The sequence below is a fragment of the Nipponia nippon genome, unplaced genomic scaffold, assembly GCF_047370975.1.
Source record: "Nipponia nippon isolate SJK-2023a ecotype South Korea unplaced genomic scaffold, ASM4737097v1 scaffold_9, whole genome shotgun sequence".
NCBI lineage: Eukaryota > Metazoa > Chordata > Aves > Pelecaniformes > Threskiornithidae > Nipponia > Nipponia nippon.
The window spans coordinates 5443397-5461974 of NW_028262413.1; the positions used below are offsets into that span (position 1 = coordinate 5443397).

The 18578-nt window shown below is 45.4% G+C and overlaps 1 protein-coding gene across 1 annotated transcript in view; it reads left to right on the forward strand.

Moving 5' to 3' along the window:
* Positions 1-14863: 14863 nt before the first annotated feature.
* Positions 14864-18578, forward strand: part of PRKAR2A (protein kinase cAMP-dependent type II regulatory subunit alpha) — a 70009-nt gene continuing 66294 nt past the window's right edge. The window contains exon 1 of the mRNA XM_087743275.1: positions 14864-15277. Within this exon, the coding sequence (XP_087599401.1) occupies positions 15025-15277 (253 nt within the window). The 5' untranslated portion in view covers positions 14864-15024. The remainder of the gene's footprint in view (positions 15278-18578) is intronic.

Below are 18578 nucleotides of genomic sequence, written 5' to 3' on the forward strand. Positions count from 1 at the left end.
GGCCTATTTTAAACTGCATTTTAAACTATTTAGTTTTGACTGTGAGCAGAAGTGGAAGCCTGTGATGGGGATACCTGGGCAAGCAACTGTGTCTTTTAATACGAGATACCATCAGTTCTTCTTCTTATATTCAGCTTCAGTCTGAAAAGACACGTGTTTAATAAAGAGCGCACGGCTGCCCTTTGCTTGAGCTGAAGAAAACAGCTGCTGGAGCACATCCTTCATGTCTAGCACTTGATCAATTACTTTCTCGAAGCACGATAACAGAAGTGGATTGTTTTTAGTTTTGTCATTTTTGCCTTCATTGTTTTGTTCTTTGATCTTCAAATATCTCAATTTAAAGGCAACTGATAATTATTTTGATTTTTTTAAAGCTTCAGATGTGCTGCTTCTGATGGAGACAATCCCTGAGCAGCAAGGGGCTGCCCCGTCCCCAGGACGGGGGGCCAAGGCGGACGGCAGGCGCCAGAGAGGACCACGGGAGCTGCGAGACGCTGAGCAGCAGAGCCCGGTCCAGCTCCCTCTGCGTCCCTGCTGTGCCTGGCCGTGGGCCCCACCGACCCCTGGCCAGACCCCGACCACGACCAGGCTCTCGGCTTGCGCTTGGCTGCCATCCCCGGCCGCTCTGACTCCCCTTCCCCGGGGAAGCCGCCCGCCCTCACTGCTCCCAGACACGCTCCTGCTGTGGACACTCGGCACTGGCCCCTGTTTTGCTTGTCACTGAAGCTCTTCAGGAGGATCCTTTCCATTTTATTTAACCTCCTCTTTCCCGAGCTTGTCGTCTCTGTATTTTTCCACACTGGTAATACACTCTTCCAACTAAACCAGCCTTCCCGCAGCTTTCTTTCTAAGCACCAGCACTGTCACTGTGCCACGGTTCATATTCACTAACTCCCAAGAAACCCTCCCATACAACCTTTTCCTCACATATTCAAATCCTCTGTTTTAGCTGCACTTTTGCTACTGCAAGAACATTTTCCATTCTTTTGTCCTTTTTTCCCCTTCGCTTTCCACCCCTATTGAGTTTCTCATTTGCCATGGCTTTTTTTCATCAGCTAATTATTGGCTTCTCTCTCTGGACTATTCTTCTGTGTGTCTGAGATTTGGATTTTGATCCCAAGCAACTAGCATACATTTTCCCCTTGTTTAAAGCCTCTTTGTAGGTAAAAACAATTTTGCAAACTGAGAGAAGATTTAAATCAGCATTCTTTCCGTAACAGATTTCTCTCCTTTTAAGCACTGCTTGGATTTCCAGAGCATTTCTTTTAAAGTTTGGCAGCAAGGTCTTGAGAAAATAGCAGCTCATTGCTTTTGAGATAAACTCTTATCTTTTTTATAATTTAATATCCCTGCCACTAAGTGGAAAATTTCCCCGCCAGTCTCTGTGCCTGTTACGTAGCCTAGGAAGCAGCAATAACACTTACCCCGTCAGCTCTGGGACAGCTCAGATTAAACAACTTTGCAATTCAAGTGTTTACATATCACAGCCTTTTTCCTCCTTCCTCATTTCGGGCAGTTTCATCAATCAACTGTCTTCTCATTGACTGTTTTTTCTGAAGCTCTCCGACACTGCTCAGGCTTGGGATGCTTCTCCTGGGTCTGGTCAAACACCATCCCCCACCATCCGCATCCTCAACTGCCGCCCACGATGCCAGCCCGAGTCCTCGTCCTGGGAGTTGGATGGGTCGGCTCTTCCTTCTTTGCCCCTTCAATCCCTTCTTGTCTTTGCTGCTGTAGTTTCATCTCAGCCTGAGGCCAACTAAAATTGCAAGCTTGAAACACCCTTTTCAATAAGACCTTTTCAATTTTCAGAATTCTTTGGCAGCAAAATCTTTCATAACCCTGTGCTGAGCTTTAAAGAGGTTCATAGGTTTAGAATGTAAATGAAGTGAGTTCACCTTGTGGTACAAAGCTAAAGAGAAAATAAACAGCTAAAATATGTAAATAAAAAAAAAAAAAGGTCCATTTCTGTGCCAAGCCCCATTTTGATGCTGCATCCTCAAATCTAGTAACTACATAAGGGTGTTTTCAGATAAGGAGAAACCAGGCAGCTAGCGAGGGGAAAAGCGAAGCAAGAGCAGGCTGCCTGGGCTGTCAAACGTACAAAGGAAACCAAGAGGAAACAGCGTGCTCCTGACTTTGATCGGGTTTTGGTACTTGCAATGCTGTTTGTAACGGGCATGTTCCTTCAGACAGGAGACGGCTCAGCGGGAAGCCATCGTCAAATGGAAACTGCAGAGCGATCGGGGCAGAATCGCTTCTGATCGGCTCCTGGGATGCACTTCGCTGTCAGAAAATGCTACACTCCCACTTGCCTTTATCTCAAGGAGTTCAAATAGTCAGAGGCAGGGAGGAGATTGAGGGAGACAGGCCGTAATTACATTCTTCTTTCACGTATCATTAAATACGAACAAAGGAACAACTGCAATGCATATCCCCTGCACCGAGATCCTCCTGCAAATGCACAGAGATGAACTTTGCCAGCAATCTTCCCATTTCATCGGCAAACCTATGTTCTGCACATTAAAGATTGCTCGGGATGACAAGAGAAATAAACTCCACAAAATCTGCAGAAGGACCTGACTGAGCTCAGCCAGACAGGGGGCTTGATTAGTAATTCAAAATAATACTTCGAACACTAAATGGTCTCTTATGTTCCTCTAGGCCATAGTATAAATCTTGGCTGAATTTTTTCCAACAGATTTGTGTTAGCTGTGGCTCAGGAAAAACAGTCACCTTTAAAGGGGTGTGAAGAAAGACAGGAAACAGTTTTTTTTCTGCAGGTTGCCTCTAGTTTCTTGCCGACTGCAAATTAAACCTCAAGGAACTGAGGTTTAATTTAATTGCTGCTGTGCATTTGAAAGAGAAACCCCCCTGCACAACTGCAGATAACGTGGAGCATCAGCGTGGGGATTGAGCGGCTTTGAGGTGACATCAGAGTCATAAATGTGTGGGTTTGGGATGCATTCCTGGCTGTCATTTTTCAGTTTCTCAATGTGCTGAAGCAAACAAAAGACAAGCCCCTTCCCCAAGGCAGTCTGAATTTCACAATAAGGTGAAACCTCCAACAGGAGGGAGCACGCTGGACCAGCACCCTGCTGGTCTCCATGCCCCAGATGTTTCTGGAGATGTTGCAGATGTTTCTGGAGAGCACTGCCCAGCTGTGGTGGGGAGTTGTGGAAATACACCGACACGGCTGTTTGAAGTGGTGACAGGGGACAACGCTGGCAGAACGACTGCTGACAGACTGAACTGAAGACGGCTTGTAAGGGATGTTGATGGAGAAGGTAAGAAATGTGTTTGATGCAGGGGAGGAGAAGGAAGACTGAGAAGTTCACAGAAAAGTAAAGTGGTGGAAACGATGAGCCAGGGAAGTGGCAGAGTTTATTCTGGACAAGAGTGAAACAAGATTGCATCCACAGAAGCCAGAAAAAAGAGCTGGTGTGGTTGAGCCACAGCATAAAGGAGGGACTGGATGTGTGATTCAGCTGGGAGAGGGTAAGGAAAGGTTGGATCTTTCCTAGACGTGAGAGGAAAATGTGACTCCCAAGGCTACTGATGCAATTACCAGAGTCATTGAGAAAACCCAGCAAGAGGTCAGGGAAAGCAGCATCCTTTCAAGGCTAAATGATGCAAAACTGCACACTCTGAGAAACATTTCTCACAGTTCAGGAATCCTTTGTAAACACAATTAAGCATAGCTTTGACTGTGAGAAGAAAGACAGCTAATGTCTTGCGGAAAATGCACAAAGGATGGCTCAGAGAGAGTAAGGCCAATATCAGAAATACAAGGATAAATCAAGTAGTAGGGCTGTAGCTGTAAGTACAGGCAATGTTTACTTAAAACCAGATATGTTAACATCATTGAGACATAGAACTGCAGCATATGGTAACATCTCCAGAGGCAAAAAGTAACACCAGACCCCTGAAGCAGGCTCCGCTCTTCTGCAAGCATCAGTGTAAGGCTTAAAAAAACCCAAAGCGCTGCTAGCACATAAAACCAGGACACATAGAGTTGTGTTCAAGAGATGCTGTTCATTCAAGGGCTCATTACAGTAGGCAAGAGGCTTCTTAATCCAACAGTGTAATGGGAGAAAATAATATTCCTACAAGAAGAACGGACAAATGACAAGGAAATTACCTGTTGTCTTGTGTAAATTCTTCTGTCCTTTACCATCTTCCTGCTTCTCAAATTGCTTTGCAAGTGCTGTGGATAACTGATGTCCATGCATCAAACCTTGAACCTCCTCATCTTACTAGCAGCTACACAGATGGCTCTAGTGAAGTCCACAGAACGCGTTTGGTGCTGATCTCCACGAACACAGTTGTGATAAAGGGTCTACGGGCTCTTGAAAACTTGTCAGCATTTTTGCACGGGTTGGGCCTGCTTGCCGGACCGCCCGCAGGCACCCAAGTGGGAGGCTCCGTGCCTCACAGTATTAACACAGGCATTTGCCTATGTAAATTGATCTTCAGTCCTCTGCCTACACGACACTGTGTACTGTGTGTGACACAGCATCATGCAGCACTGGACCATCCTAAAATGCATGTACAAGATTACCTCCATTCATAGATGCGTTGTAGAACAAGAGACAATTATTTCTGGCGCTGCAGTATGTTTGCAGGTCCTGATTATGCAAACCAAGAACAGTGGCCTCAGCACTTGCTCCCTTCAGCTAATCCCCTCCCGCTGACATTGTCTTTCCTGCCACCACACTAAATGGTAAGCTCCTTTTGGCAGTAATCTTGTCTCACCACCTGCGAAGAACCACGCACACCGGTCACCCACTCCTAATCCAGACCCAGTCTGTGAGTGCACCGTCCTACACTCATCAGGTCATCTGCCTCTGCGCATTCACGTCGCCTGAAGGCCAGGGCCGCCCTGCTTTTTGGGGGGCAGCTGCTTTGAGACAGTTTGATCTCCCGGCGTCTGCCCGCCCGATGTCGCCGAGGCAACGTGGTCCCCGGGGAAGTGGGATGTGTTGCCGTAGCAACGCGATGCTCTCGGCTGCAGCCGCTGCCTCCTTCCATTGACACCACGAAGGGAGAATTTGGGGTTGCTGAAAGCACCAAGTCCTATTGGGGATGAAAAGTCGGGGTGGCTGAAGGATCACAGCAAAGACGGATACAAATGTATATTTGCAACCCTCACTGTAAAGCAGTTTCATATTAAAGGCTTTGGCTGCTGCTGCAGCAGCTTTGCCAGCGCCTGCACTAATGCACTGCTCTGAATGAAATTATTTATGTCACATTCCTTTATTGCTCATGATCACATGCTTTGCTTTATAGTTAAATTATGAATAATCTAAGCAGGATACATTTTAATGAGGCTTTCACTCCTATTCTGGATGTATTGATTCAGCAGGTTCTTTCAATACAGATTCTCTGACAGTTGGGCTAATGTAACGAGTATTTTTAAATAACAGAACAGTGAAAGGAGAAAGAGGGAAAACATTTGACCGTCCATAGAAACTGATGACAGCCCCTTTTCCAGAAATTGTGGGAAATATTGTATCACCCTCCTCTGACCTTCACAGAAAAAGTTCAAGGCTGTTCTAGCTCTTTTTCAGCAGAAGTTTCCTATTCCTCTAAGGCAAAGATTTATTATTTGCAGATCAGTAGTTTCCACTGGGCAGCAAGGACAGGCCCCCGCTATGTCAGATATCACCGAACCAAGAGAGAACTCTTCTAGAGCTTACGAGATATTGAGGAACGGCTGGAAAGGGATGGATTGGAAAAGAAACGATGGAGTCTACAACCCCTTGGAGCTGCAGAGTCAGTCCTGGACAGGAGCCGTGCCTGATGTGCATCCTTGGACCTGTCCTACTCTTCTCCTGAGGCTGCAACACACAAATATTAGGGCAACAAATCTCGTTAAGCTTTCATTTTTTTTTTTTTTAATAATTGCCTTTGAAAACAGATTCTAACAATGGAAATGCTCAAAATATGAACCTACAGGGAGTTTTCAGAGTAGGAAAGGACTTTTCCAAGCATGGCAGGGCTGTGATTCTAGCGTAGCTCCTGTGTGCACTACCCCAACATAAGCATTTCAGGCTGACGGAAGGAGCAGGAGGAAGTACTGCGAGGGTGGAGCTGCTTACAGAGCAAAGTGTATAGTAACGACATGATTAATTGCCACCGTTCAAGATTTTGCAAAAGCAAAATAGCAAATCCTTTTGTAAAAACTTGGAATTTCTACAATATAAATAAATCAATATGAAAATAACTCTTGTCATCATTGTAAAAATAGATAAAGACAGTTCTTTATTAAATAGCTTTTACTGATATAATGGAGTGTAATAAAGAGGTTTCTTTCATTGGAAGAGACTCTTGCTTAATTAAAGAAAATTAGAATAATGCCTGACTACAGAAGTACAATACTTCATAAAATCTATCTTGAATATTTATTGGTTCACAATTGCTTGCATGCTCTGAGGAAGGAGATAAGACATTGAAAGTATTTTGCAGGTATTTACAGGATAACTTAAAAAAGGATAATATTTTTCAACTGCAAGGCATTGAAAGAGTTTCCGGAGCCATTCAGAACATAGACATCTACGGACATCGCCGATACCACAAAGTGTTATGTGTAGGGAGATTGCTGTGCTTTCACCATCAGTCTCACCCACTGGCTGACCCGGTATTATCAATAAGTGGTCTTAATAATAACGCATGGAAAAAATCTTTAAAGATTTAGAGATAGATATTGCCAGCACGGCTGTGAGGAATCTAAAGATCTTTCTGTATGGACACTAGATGTCAATGGAGAGACACTTCAAACCAGCTGCAACAAAAGGCTGTGCCACTGCATTCTCTAAAACCTGATCCTTCTCCTCTTTTTCTAATACAACTCTTTTGGGCTGACAGCCTTGGGAATTAAAGTCACAAAAAAAACACCTTAGGAGAGGCACTGTACATGGAACACCCATCCAATTAGTTTCTGATGCGGACACGATTTAAGTCGCAGCTGAAGGCAGCAAGCGTTTTTCAGCCCTACAAACCAATCAGTTTTTTGCGGAGACTGAAAATGAGGGATCTCACCATGGTGAGGTGGCCTTATAATCCTCTGTCCTGGGGACCATCTGCTTCCTTGAACGCAGTCAGACACCAAATACTTTTATAAAACTTAAGAACCTAAACGAAGTTGGAAAAAATAGCCTAGAAGTAAGAAGTTTCAGGTCCCCCTTATCCTCCCCTGAGATATATAATCCTCTATCAACATTTTTATAATGTATGCTAAAGCACAGCATGTGAAGAATGACAGAAAAATGCACTTGGAACTGCTTACTGATTTTCACTGAAAACTGAAAACTGGTTAACTGAGCTGCACGCTGTGCTGTAAGTTTAATTAAAACAAGTGCCAACAGCTGTAATAGAGCTCAAAAAAGCGTTTTCAGAGTAAAATATAAAATGTTGAGGATTTGGTGGATAAAGCTCATTTATTACTGTTGTAATTTACATTTAATACTGCAATTTTAGTACTGGGAATTAGTCAATACGCTGTGCTGAGCTGGAAGGACTGGTAAAATGTAGCTCTCGCACAGCACCCGCCGTAGTACTGCCCCGCGTTTGTGTACAGCAGTTCTGCGCATGGGGTGGATCTGCGTGCACCCAAGGGCAGGGGCAGGGACATAAACACTGGGACCAGTGAAACGTGTTAATGGCTTTCTTCTTGCAGTTATCATAAAACGAGGCCAAAGAGCAAAGACGCCGTGACTCCCGACTCGGCTAGCCATCAAGTGCTGCGAGAGGAGGGAGAGGGACAGGCTCAGTCTGGAAGGAGGCTCAAAGCATCCCACCGGGGAGATAAGCAAGATATAGGATAGATAGGGATAGATTATGCATTTGGGGTGAACCTCAGAGGTGAAGTTTTGGGAACGGCAATGGTTGTTTGATGGAAAGCTAGTGAAGATCTATGACGAACGGGAAAAGGCCAAGGTGTGAGAAACGGTTACTAACATTCCACGGGCAAAGGTGACAACGGAAGATGTGAAAACAGGAGCTGCAGCGATAGCGATAGAGCAGTACGTGTCTGGAGGGCTCCATGGGACGGGCAGTGGCAGGTCAGGACCGCATATGGAAATGCTGATAACCTGAACTGCGTCAGGCAGAAATGTGAGAAGATAGGGAGGGAAGGGACAAGTATGTACATACAGTAAAAGACAATCGCAGGTTTGGAAGCAAAGGCTCAAGGAAGAAACGAGTTTCAGAGCTCTTTGTGGGACACACCCCTTAACACCAACAAACCTTTGTTTGAACAGGGTCTGCTGGAAAACACAGATAGAAATCGATACTTCGGATTCAGATTAGTCTTTGAACAATGCACAGGCAGGTTAATTTGATGTCTTCCCTTGAAAGAGAACAATCTAAAAACCTTTTACCTTTATTTAGTAGCAATGCCCATGTAGTGTAACCCCGACACAGCCATTCCAGCAGGGTCAGGGCTATCCGGTGAGTGGCTGGGAAAGGTCTATTCCCACCAGCTCCCTCCGCCCAGAATTCATACCAACCTCACCAGAGAAGTTCTTCACGTAATGCTTTCAGTGCTGGGGACAGAAACTAAAGTACAACCAAAGCGGGTACTTTGTAATCAAGAGAACTCAATGATTAGCTAAGTTCTTATTTGAATATCCCCCGCTTACACATCAGAGTGCCGTTGCTTAGGGCTTCTCTGACGTGGAAACCATAAACTTTACATCTGCTACGTAGTGTTGCTCAGGGTAGTTTAAACAACATGGCCATCCCACATGTCTTACGTCACAGAGACTACTTTTATCTAGATTCATACGCGTGCCATTTTATGTCATAAGTATGACACGACTGGTATTCAGAGATTTTTTTTTTACATCTAGGTAGTGGTTAGGACGAATGTTTTACAAAAGCAGGTATTTTAAAATTGATGTTTTCTACTGCTTGAAAAATTGTAATTGTTACCAACAGAATCAGTGTTTTCTGTCTTCATAAACTAAATTATGCCAATGAAAATCTGGACATTTACACAGATGTTTCTCCTAACTCGATACTTGGAGATTTACCAACAAATGCAGCAAAGTATCCTCCCAAGAATTATCTGAAGTATGTTTGATGGACTAAAGGTAGTGGCAAAGTAACATATTTCAGCTGACACCGGTATTTATATATATTTGTTCAAAAGGCTGATTTTTTTCTCCTGTCTTTGTACTACTGATAGACAGTCCTGTATCATTTATTGAATGCACAGTACTCAAGCTACTCACTCTAAAAGATAACAAGAAAAATATATACTGAATCTTGCTTACTGCCGCAAGCAAACTGGCTCATTAAGAGTACCAAAGCTTTGGTTTCTGCAGGTTAGTACTTTCCTAAGAAGAAAACCAAACAGAGGCAGGAGAAGCAGTTTTATCCTGTGCGCTGCGTTGCAGGATCTCTGCATCCTGGTAGCTACGCCCAGGATCACTTTTGCTAGAATTACTTCCTCTGCTAAAAGGAAAACTCAAAAGTTTTGTGTACATTATGCACAAAGTTATAGGATGTACATGCACATTTACAGTGACAGGAGAAAGCAGTCGGCAGAAAAACAAAGAACCCCAAAGCTTGAACATTAAACAGAAAATTTAAAATACGAAACTCAGCATATGTTTTTTACAATAAGGGTAATCAACCACTGGAGAAACAGACCAAGGGAAGTGGGAATTTTTTCATCTTTTTATGTCTTAACATGAAGACTGGATACCTTCAGTTCAGTATGATGTGGCAGCCAAAAAAAACCCAAGGAAGTGTGTTAGAGAACAAACCAGACAGCATCATTTTTCTGCTGTGTAAAACCACGTTGAGCCCACATTTTGGGACGTGGAGCCCAGACCTGCACGCAGTGCTCAGGAAAGGCATAGTAAAAGTTGAGAAGGTACAAAAAAGAGCATTTAACATGATCCTGCGAATGAAGCAGCTGCCTTTGGAGGAGAGACTGGTAAGACCGTGAGGCCTTAATTTGGAGAAGGCTGAAGCACGATAAGATCAAGGTTTACAAAATCACGAAGTAGCAAATAAAACACATCCAGAACCACCATTCACCAAATCCTGCAATACCAGGAATAGGGGGCATTTGGTAAATCTGGGAAGAGTATTTCAAAACTTAGGAAAGAGAAGTGCTGCTTTATGTAGCAGGTGTGTGACTTCTGGAACTTGCTGCAGTGAGACACCGTAGAAGCACACTTGCAGGTTCAAAACAAGATGAGAGAGTCATAAACAGCAGTCCTCGAACTGGAAATGGAAAGAAATAGCCAGGGATGTACCCTCTGACATCCCTAACAGAACAGCTGGAGATGCTAGAGGACTACACCGGGAGCAGGCTGCAGACAGTAGCCAGGCTTATGTGCCCTCCCAAGCAGGATCTCCTCCTGTCCTGCCCAAGCTAGGAGACAGGGACAAATCCTGGTCACTGGCTTCAGCACCCAGGCGGATGCGGAAAACGTGGTGTCCTGAGGTTTACAACACTTCGTGTGAGATCATCCGTTCTGTTTGTCCTCAACTCTACGGCTCGATGATGTTGGATGGAGGGGCTTTAGAAATCTGCAGTGAACTGAAGTAGTTACCAGGCAGAAAACACAGGAAAACTGCTAGAACTGACAAATAATTCACGACTAAAGCAACCATTGAATTTCAAAGCCACTGCTGAATCTACTCCTCATCAGTTCACGCTTTTTGTGCCGAAAGCATCCCACACCACTGAACTCCACAACCTACCGGGGCAAGTGCAGGATTTCACTTTGTTTGCAGAAGGCCCTGAACCTGCCTTGTAGGGAGGACTGCTTTGGGACGTGCCCGACTTCAGAGGGCTTGCTAGCGTGTCACCTGCAACAACACGCAAAAGCTATACTCATGGTAATTAATCTAACTTCCCTAAACAAAAGATTGTGTTTTCTAACACCAACCATCAGAATATTTAGTGTTTTCTTGCATTATCCTTGTACTGAATTACTTGCAGCGAATTTGAAGGCAAGTGTAATTAATCCAAGATGTACGTATGTTTACATAGTGTCTGAGCTCTGGCTGGTGCTGACAGGTTTATGAGAAGTAAATTATTACTTGTTATAAAAGGATTTATTTTACTTTTTAAAGAGCCAGTCTGGAGGTTTAATCTGATTATTTTTTCCCAGTGCAAGACTACACAGGCTATTTTGGTTTTTTGCTTGCAACTTCACTGCTCCTGCTAGTAGGACAAGCATTGAAGCTCCATCACGGTTTCATCAAGGGTGCATCCCAGTCACATAGCACTGGGTAGGACCGGCAGAGTGAAGGGAAGAGACCTCAACATTTGGGAGCACAGACACATGATAAATATGGGAATAGCTTTTGGATACTAAGAAAGTATTAGGAGAAAAAATTATTCTGAAAAATATATGTATTTTGATAGGAATCCTGTGGGGACCAGCTTCATCGGTTACACAAGTCTTACCTAGTTCCCTACTGGCTGCTGAATACACCATTAAGCCAGTGGAAAGAAATTGCATTGGTCATGCCACATGAATCAAAAACGTTATTATAAAGAGGATCAAATTAAGGCTGCAAGTGCATTTCCTAATTTATTTTCTACCATTCTTTTAATGTGGATGCTTGTTATAGCAATAACTAAAAAAGTTATGCAAATTCAGCGTGAAGGAAAGCCTATGATGAGCTATATGTATGCACAGCAGGCAGTATTACAATTAACTTGATCACAGACAAGTCTCTTGCATGCATGTGTCATCAGTTCTGATGTGCACAAAATAAAAAGGTATATAAAGAAATGGGATAAACTGTGGTGTAAACCAGCTTGAAAATGTGCTTCATGTGACCTTGGATCCTTTTCGTTTTGTCCGTTGACCTTCAGAAAGAGGCTAAACAGACCTCTGCTGTTTACTTTCCTCTGAAGCCGATTAGTTATGTGTGGACATATAAATATCGGAAGGCTAACACAATGTAGCTCTTCAAAGACTTAACAATATTTACTGATAACACATTTTTTTGATATAAATAACCAGATTTATATCCACAGGCACAAATGAGAGAAAATCATCAACAAACGTTAAAAGCTAATGCAAGAGCCGACTAATGCCAAAAGCAGGCAATTGTCAGGTGGCTGGCTGTTGTGCAAGAGAGTGGGAAAGAAAAATGAGTGTCTTCCCTTGGAATTAGACTTTCTCTTTCTTCCTCTGACCCTACTTGCCAAAGCTTTTTATTCTTTCCAGTATTTTGGTTTTTTTTTTATTTTTACAGCTTTTTAAAATTCAATTTTTACCTCTTCACCACCAGTAATACCTTCAGCACCCAACTGGCAAAGGAAGGATCTCATCAGAAATCTTACTTGATCTTGTGGGGGACAAACCAAGTATGCTTTTCTCATTGATCAAAGTGATTTCCTTGTAGCAGTTCTATCACGAGTTAAAGTATATACACTGAGCAGTGAAATGCGCTCTTGTATTGTTTGAGACCATCAGAAAGATAATATGGTAGGAGTGGTAGACGAAAAAGCAGTACCAGTTATCTTTTGAGAAAAGGGATACTGCAACTGTTGTGCCTGCTGTAAAAAAGAATAAACAGCTTCATACGAAACCTCCAGATAAACTGATGAGATGGGGCAAGGTAGATACCTCCTGTGCTTGTTTTTAATTTGCTCATTTTGTAGAGATGCAAAATGTAATCTTACCCCGCATAAAAAATATGGGATCCGTATTACAAAGAACATCCTTTACCAGATGCTCGGTGCTGTAATAAGTGCCACGAGACTTCCAACCGGCCTCCCTCACTGAGAATAAAGTCAGTAAAAGCACTGAATGGGGCGTTCTGGGATCCACAGTTGTGCTCTCCCTGCAACAGCGATGAACAGACTACCTTTGTATGGGAGTGTGGTGAGAACCATCTGGATCAGCGATGGGACCCCTTGGCACACGAGCAAACAAAACCAAAACACACAGTAAATTGCCTCAGCCAATTCTGAGTTTCTACGTGAAATTTTGTATTTTGAGTACAAGTTGATTTCTGCCCTTTTATTGTTGAAACAAAAGAATTAAATAAAAATATTTACACTGACAACATGCGACAGCCTCATGAAGCCAACAGCCCTATTCCTCTCGACTCATGTTTGCCTATTTTCTTCCAAGACTAGCTTTCCAGTAACGTCAAACCTTAAGGGCTGATGGCTCCACGCCACGCAGCCAGTCGCCTACCCCTGGGCATCTGCCAAACCTCCCTGGTACATATAAACAAATAACAGCACTACATGTGCAGGTCTCATACAAAGAATACAAGCAAAAATCCGAATAAAGCACATTTAACAACATACGAATAGGTATCTCCAAAGCTCGCATATATGAAGCAATTAATGAGATGTTCCAGTTTTCTAAAATTCTTCATCTTTGATGCTCTCAGGCATTATTAGGCAGATCAATGCTACTGCCACCATTTCACAGATGATGACTCTATAGCTTTACACAGCTTTTAGCAAGAGATGTGAAGACCTGCACGCTTCTTCTCTTGCGCTCACTAGTGTTAAGAATATTTATTTAATGACTTAATTCTGACAAGAAACCAGGGGGGTCAGAGGGCCTAAATCTATTTCCAACCAAGAATTAGATCAAGATTTAGATTAGATCCGATTAAGATCAAAGAAAACCTCCTCTTCCCACTCCTGGGGAAGCTTTCAAACACCCTCACAAGACACCGTGAAGAGAGAAGAAATTAGCATACGGGGTCACGGATGTGAAATAAAATAAATAAATAAAAAAAAGCAGTTGCAACAGCCTCCTGCCTGCTGTGCCCGTCCACTTCTGCATGGCCCAGACACTGGCTGATGACAACCAAGGGTTTGCACGAGCGTCCACAGGAGACCTTTACTCCTTGCGCTGGTTTTGGCTGGGGTAGAGTTAATTTGCTTCACAGCAGCTCGTACAGGGCTATGGTTTGGATTTGTGCTGAAATGCGTTGATAACACAGGGGTGTTTTCGTTACTGCTGAGCAGGGCTTGCAGAGAGTCAAGGCCTTTTCTGCCTCTCACCCCACCCCACCGGCGAGGGGCCTGGGGGGGCACAAGGAGCTGGGAGGGGACGCGGCTGGGACAGCTGACCCCAGCTGGCCACAGGGGTATCCCACACCGTACGGCGTCGCGCCCAGCGTATAAACTAGGGGAAGAAGATGGAAGAGGGGGACATTCGGAGTGATAGCGTTTGTCTCCCCAAGTAACCGTTATGCATGATGGAGCCCTGCTTTCCTGCGGACGGCTGAGCACCTGCCTGCCCGTGGGAAGGAGTGAATGAATTCCTTGTTTGGCTTTGCTTGCGCGTGCGACTTTTGCTTTACCTGTTAAACTGTTTTTATCTCAACCCAGGCGTTTTTGCACTTTTGCCCTTCCGATTCTCTGCCCCGTCCTACCGGGGAGCGGCTGGGTGGGGCTCAGTTACCGGCTGGGGTCAAACCACGGCGCCCCTCCCCTCCCCTCCCCACGACGCCCAGCTTTGCCCCAAAGCTTTGCAAATTCCACGCAAACCCGCTCCCGCGCTCCGTGACCGGTGCGTAACGGGCTGCAGCGCGGGCCCCGAGCAGCCCAACCGCCCGCGCCCCCACCCACCTCCCCGCTGCCACTTCACCGCCCGGGCCCTGCGGCGGAGCCGCTCCCGGGGTCCCGTCTCCTGCGGGGCCTCCAGCCGTTCCGCCCCCCGCTGCCGCCGGCGAACGCCCGGTGCTTCCCCCCCCCCCCCCGGCGGCCTCGTGCTCGGCTCCCCCGCTCGCGCCGCGCCGCGCAGTGACGCACGCGCCTCCCCGCTCGGCGCGTGCGCGGCCGTTGGCCCCGCGCCCGCTCCCGCGCCTGCGCAGCCGGGGCCGCTCCCGTCCCCGTTCCGCCCCCCCCCCCCCGCCCCTCCGGCGCGGCTCGTGTGACCGGAGCGGCGGGAGTCAGTCAGCACCCGCCGAGGGAGGCCCCGAGCCCGGCACCGCCGCAGCCGGCCGCGGAGGGAGGGAGGAGGGAGGCGGGAGGCGGCAGCCTCCTTCTCCTCCTCCTCGGTCCCCAGCACGATGAGCATCGAGATCCCGCCGGGCCTCACCGAGCTGCTGCAGGGCTACACGGTGGAGGTGCTGCGGCACCGGCCGTCCGACCTCCTGGGCTTCGCCGCCGAGTACTTCGCTCGCCTGCGGGATGCCCGCGACCAGGAGGCGGCCGGCGGCGGCCGCAGGGTGGTCAGCTTCGACGGGGAGCCCATGCAGACCGAGTCCAACGGGGAAGAGGAGCCCGACCGCGGCGACGAGGACTCCGACTCCGACTTCGAGCGTAAGTACCGGCGGTGAGGGGCCGCCCAAGGGCCGGGAGCGGCGGGGTCCTGCCGCCGGGGGAGGAGGCAGCCCGGAAGGGCGGCCGGCCGCCTCCGCCACCCCGTCCCCGGTGCCGCTGCCCGGCCGCGGCCGCTCGGGGCTGCAGGGCGAGAGCGGGCGGGATGGATTGAATGGCGGGGGGGCGGGGGGGGGGAGGCTCCGGCTGCCTCCTCCTGCGGCACCGCGGTACCGTGGCCGGTGCTCCCGGGCGCCGTCGGCGGGGTCCTTCCCTCCGTGGCTCTGTGCGGGCTGGCGGCGTGGGGAAGCCGCGGGCTGCAGAGCTGTCCTCTCGGGGGGAACCCGCGCTCGGCCAGCGTTAGGCCTGTAGGCTCCAGCAGGAGACTCCTTCCCCCGGTGGGGTGTCGGAGGGCAGGTGTACAGAGCTGCCGTACAACGGCCAGAACGGCGCCCGGGGTCTGCCCGGGGTTATCACAGTGGGTTGAGCATACTGCCAAGCATGTGATAGGAACGATCATGTGTTATTGTGCAACCTCTTCTGCACTTATCTTTACATTTCTGTCTTTAAAACATAGCGGACAAGTGGTTTTGTTTTTTTCACTGAAGATGTTTATTGCCACTGTTGTGTGTTTAAAGTGGTTATTAAAAAGCACCGGAATAACTTTTTAATGCGTTGCTAAATAGCAAAAATGCAAAACCACCTGTGTACTCCTCTTAATACTGTAGCTCTCTAAGCTAGATACTTAATTGATCTGGACAATGAAACGCCACTTGTGATACTTCCATTTTTATTCTGTCAAAACGGACTGTGTGTGTTGTGCAATGCGCAGTGTTTATAATTTGGACTGTAATGGAGTCGCAATGCAAAAAGTTATTTAAAATGTTTGTGAATGGTATTTCTTGGCACGCTCAGAATTTTGGACCTGAAATTGCTGAATACTCTCACGTTATTAGAAGGTAACTTAAGGGGAGAGGGAAAGGTGAGAAAAGGCGTGTTTTCCCTAAACTTTCAGTGCCCTCATTTGGAGGTCTTGTGCCCTTGACCTATAACGTGAGTAAAGGTTTCTGACTTTTATTGATAGAGGATCCTCTTTGAGACCAATTACTATATGTCACCCTGTGGATGCAGTGTGTTCTTACACCTGTGCTCTGGTTAACAGCTTTAAAGAAACAAGAAGAAATTAAACTGTGGAACAAATAATTGTTTTTATTAAGGAAGCATTGAGAGGCCAGCTATTGTTGCAGCCTTTTTAGACTGGGAACTCTACAAAGTAAAGTAAACCACAGCTTCTGCCCTTGAAAACGTTCAGCCTAAACATGCAAGTATGTGAGAGGACAAGAATAAAATGCAGAGTCAGAATGAATTAAAAAGCAGTCTGCAATTACTGTCTAGATTTGAATGTTTATTTTTTCTAATGAGAGAGGGGTTCTGTTTAGGGCATGAAGAAGAAAAAATGAAAGGTAAAGAAAGGGTAAAGAGGTGAACACTGGTAGTGACTGGATTGAAGTTAAGGGGATGTACAAGCATGAGCACAGATTTATGACAATAATTAAAACTGACTTTGTCCTGCAGCCCAAGTCAGCAATATTTTCAAGCATCTCTAAATATACAAGAAGTTATAGTTTCTTGTAAAATGTATTATTTTAAAGTAAAGTTCTAGATTGGAAAAATTGCAGTAAATGGTTGGATGTAATTTTTTTAAATGTGCAATATCTCTGTATATAGCATTTTCCTTTTTAAAAAAACAACTAACCAACCAAAAATCCATAACAAACAACCCCGCTCTACCAGAGCTTTTAATATCATTGAAAGCAACTTTTCTATTTCTTGATCAGTTTATCTTGTTTTAGGGTTTGGAAGATCTTCTCCAGGGAAGCAAGTGTAAAGTTTTCCTGGTGAATGTTGGCAAGTGCAGCTGAAAGGATCCTCTGAAGCTGATGTTTTCAGATAAATATCTAAAAACTTGATGCTGGCAAACAACTTTTCAAATACAGCTTTATGTGGTGAGGCTGTCCAGAGCAGAAAGGTGGTTCCTTTGCTTCAAGTTTCTGCTTGTCATCTTTCTATCTTAGTCGGAGAGAAAATTAAATGAATGAGGCTGGTCAGTGTCACTTGTGCTAGTCGGAGCCCTTTTGGCAAGCAGCACTGTCAGTAATGCTGTCTTGCTTCTTATCTCAAAACCCGTGCTATTCCCTCCTTACAGTTTCAAAGACCTGGGGGAGGAAGACTGCTATGTTCTACGTAACAGCAGGCAAAGGTCTCTCTAGGGTCAGGGAAACGATTCTTTCTTAGGTTGTTTGACATTGTGGGGGGCAGTCAACCGCGGCTACGTGGTTTTTAGATTTCTGTTGTAACTGTTATCGTAGAAGGCTTTATTAACGAGAAAATGTCAAGTTAGAGGTTCTGATATCTCTGTCCTCTCTGAATTTTATCGATAGGACAATACTTCTACCTTGTTGTGGGAAGCCAGATCCTGTGTGCTTATAGACTGCTCAGCATTTAAAGGACATCCTAAAGAAAGAGAAAACACACAAAATGAAAAAGTCTCAGATAATCTCACTGGACAGGCCCTAGTACTGTTTACTAAGATTGCATTTTTTTCATCTTGGACCATTTAGGAAAGGCTACAATTAATTTCATTTTGTTTTCCTAGATTAACCCTTGTTTACCTTCAAGTTGCAAAGACAGGTCAAATGGGTGTTTCAAAAATGCTTCCATGGCTGTTTTTAAATGAAAAGACAAAATTGAGCAGTGGTGGTTTTGTAAAGTATTATGTTAAGACAATTTAAAGCTAGTTTAAATAATTAACCTGGTTTTATATGTTCGGAGTGTGAACGATGTCTGCACAAATAATGTGCTTGTCGTCTTGTTTCTACTTCTGGTACAATAATAAATTTGTGTTTCTCACTAGGCTGTACCTGCATGCTATTGTTTAGAGAACAGTTCAGATAACTTATCTGTTTTTTTGTATGCTTTGAGTGCATATGGTAATAGAAGCGAGACATAACTTAAAATCAGACTGAGCTCTTGGCCTTTGGTGTAAACCGTGTGGCAAATGTCTTCATGTAGTCATAGTGACACCAGTGGTTCCTTTTCTGCCATAATGGCACTCCATCAACATGGTAAAAGTCACTGAAACTAACTGGACTGCAAAAAAGACTTCTATTCTCTTGTGACACTTAAGAAATTACTTCCAGGTTTATGTTTATTCTCTGAACCCCCTGGAGTTTCATCCTTGATTTTAATAGTTTTTGTATACGTGATCAAAGGACGTCAGGATGTGGCTGTTCAGCAGAGAGTG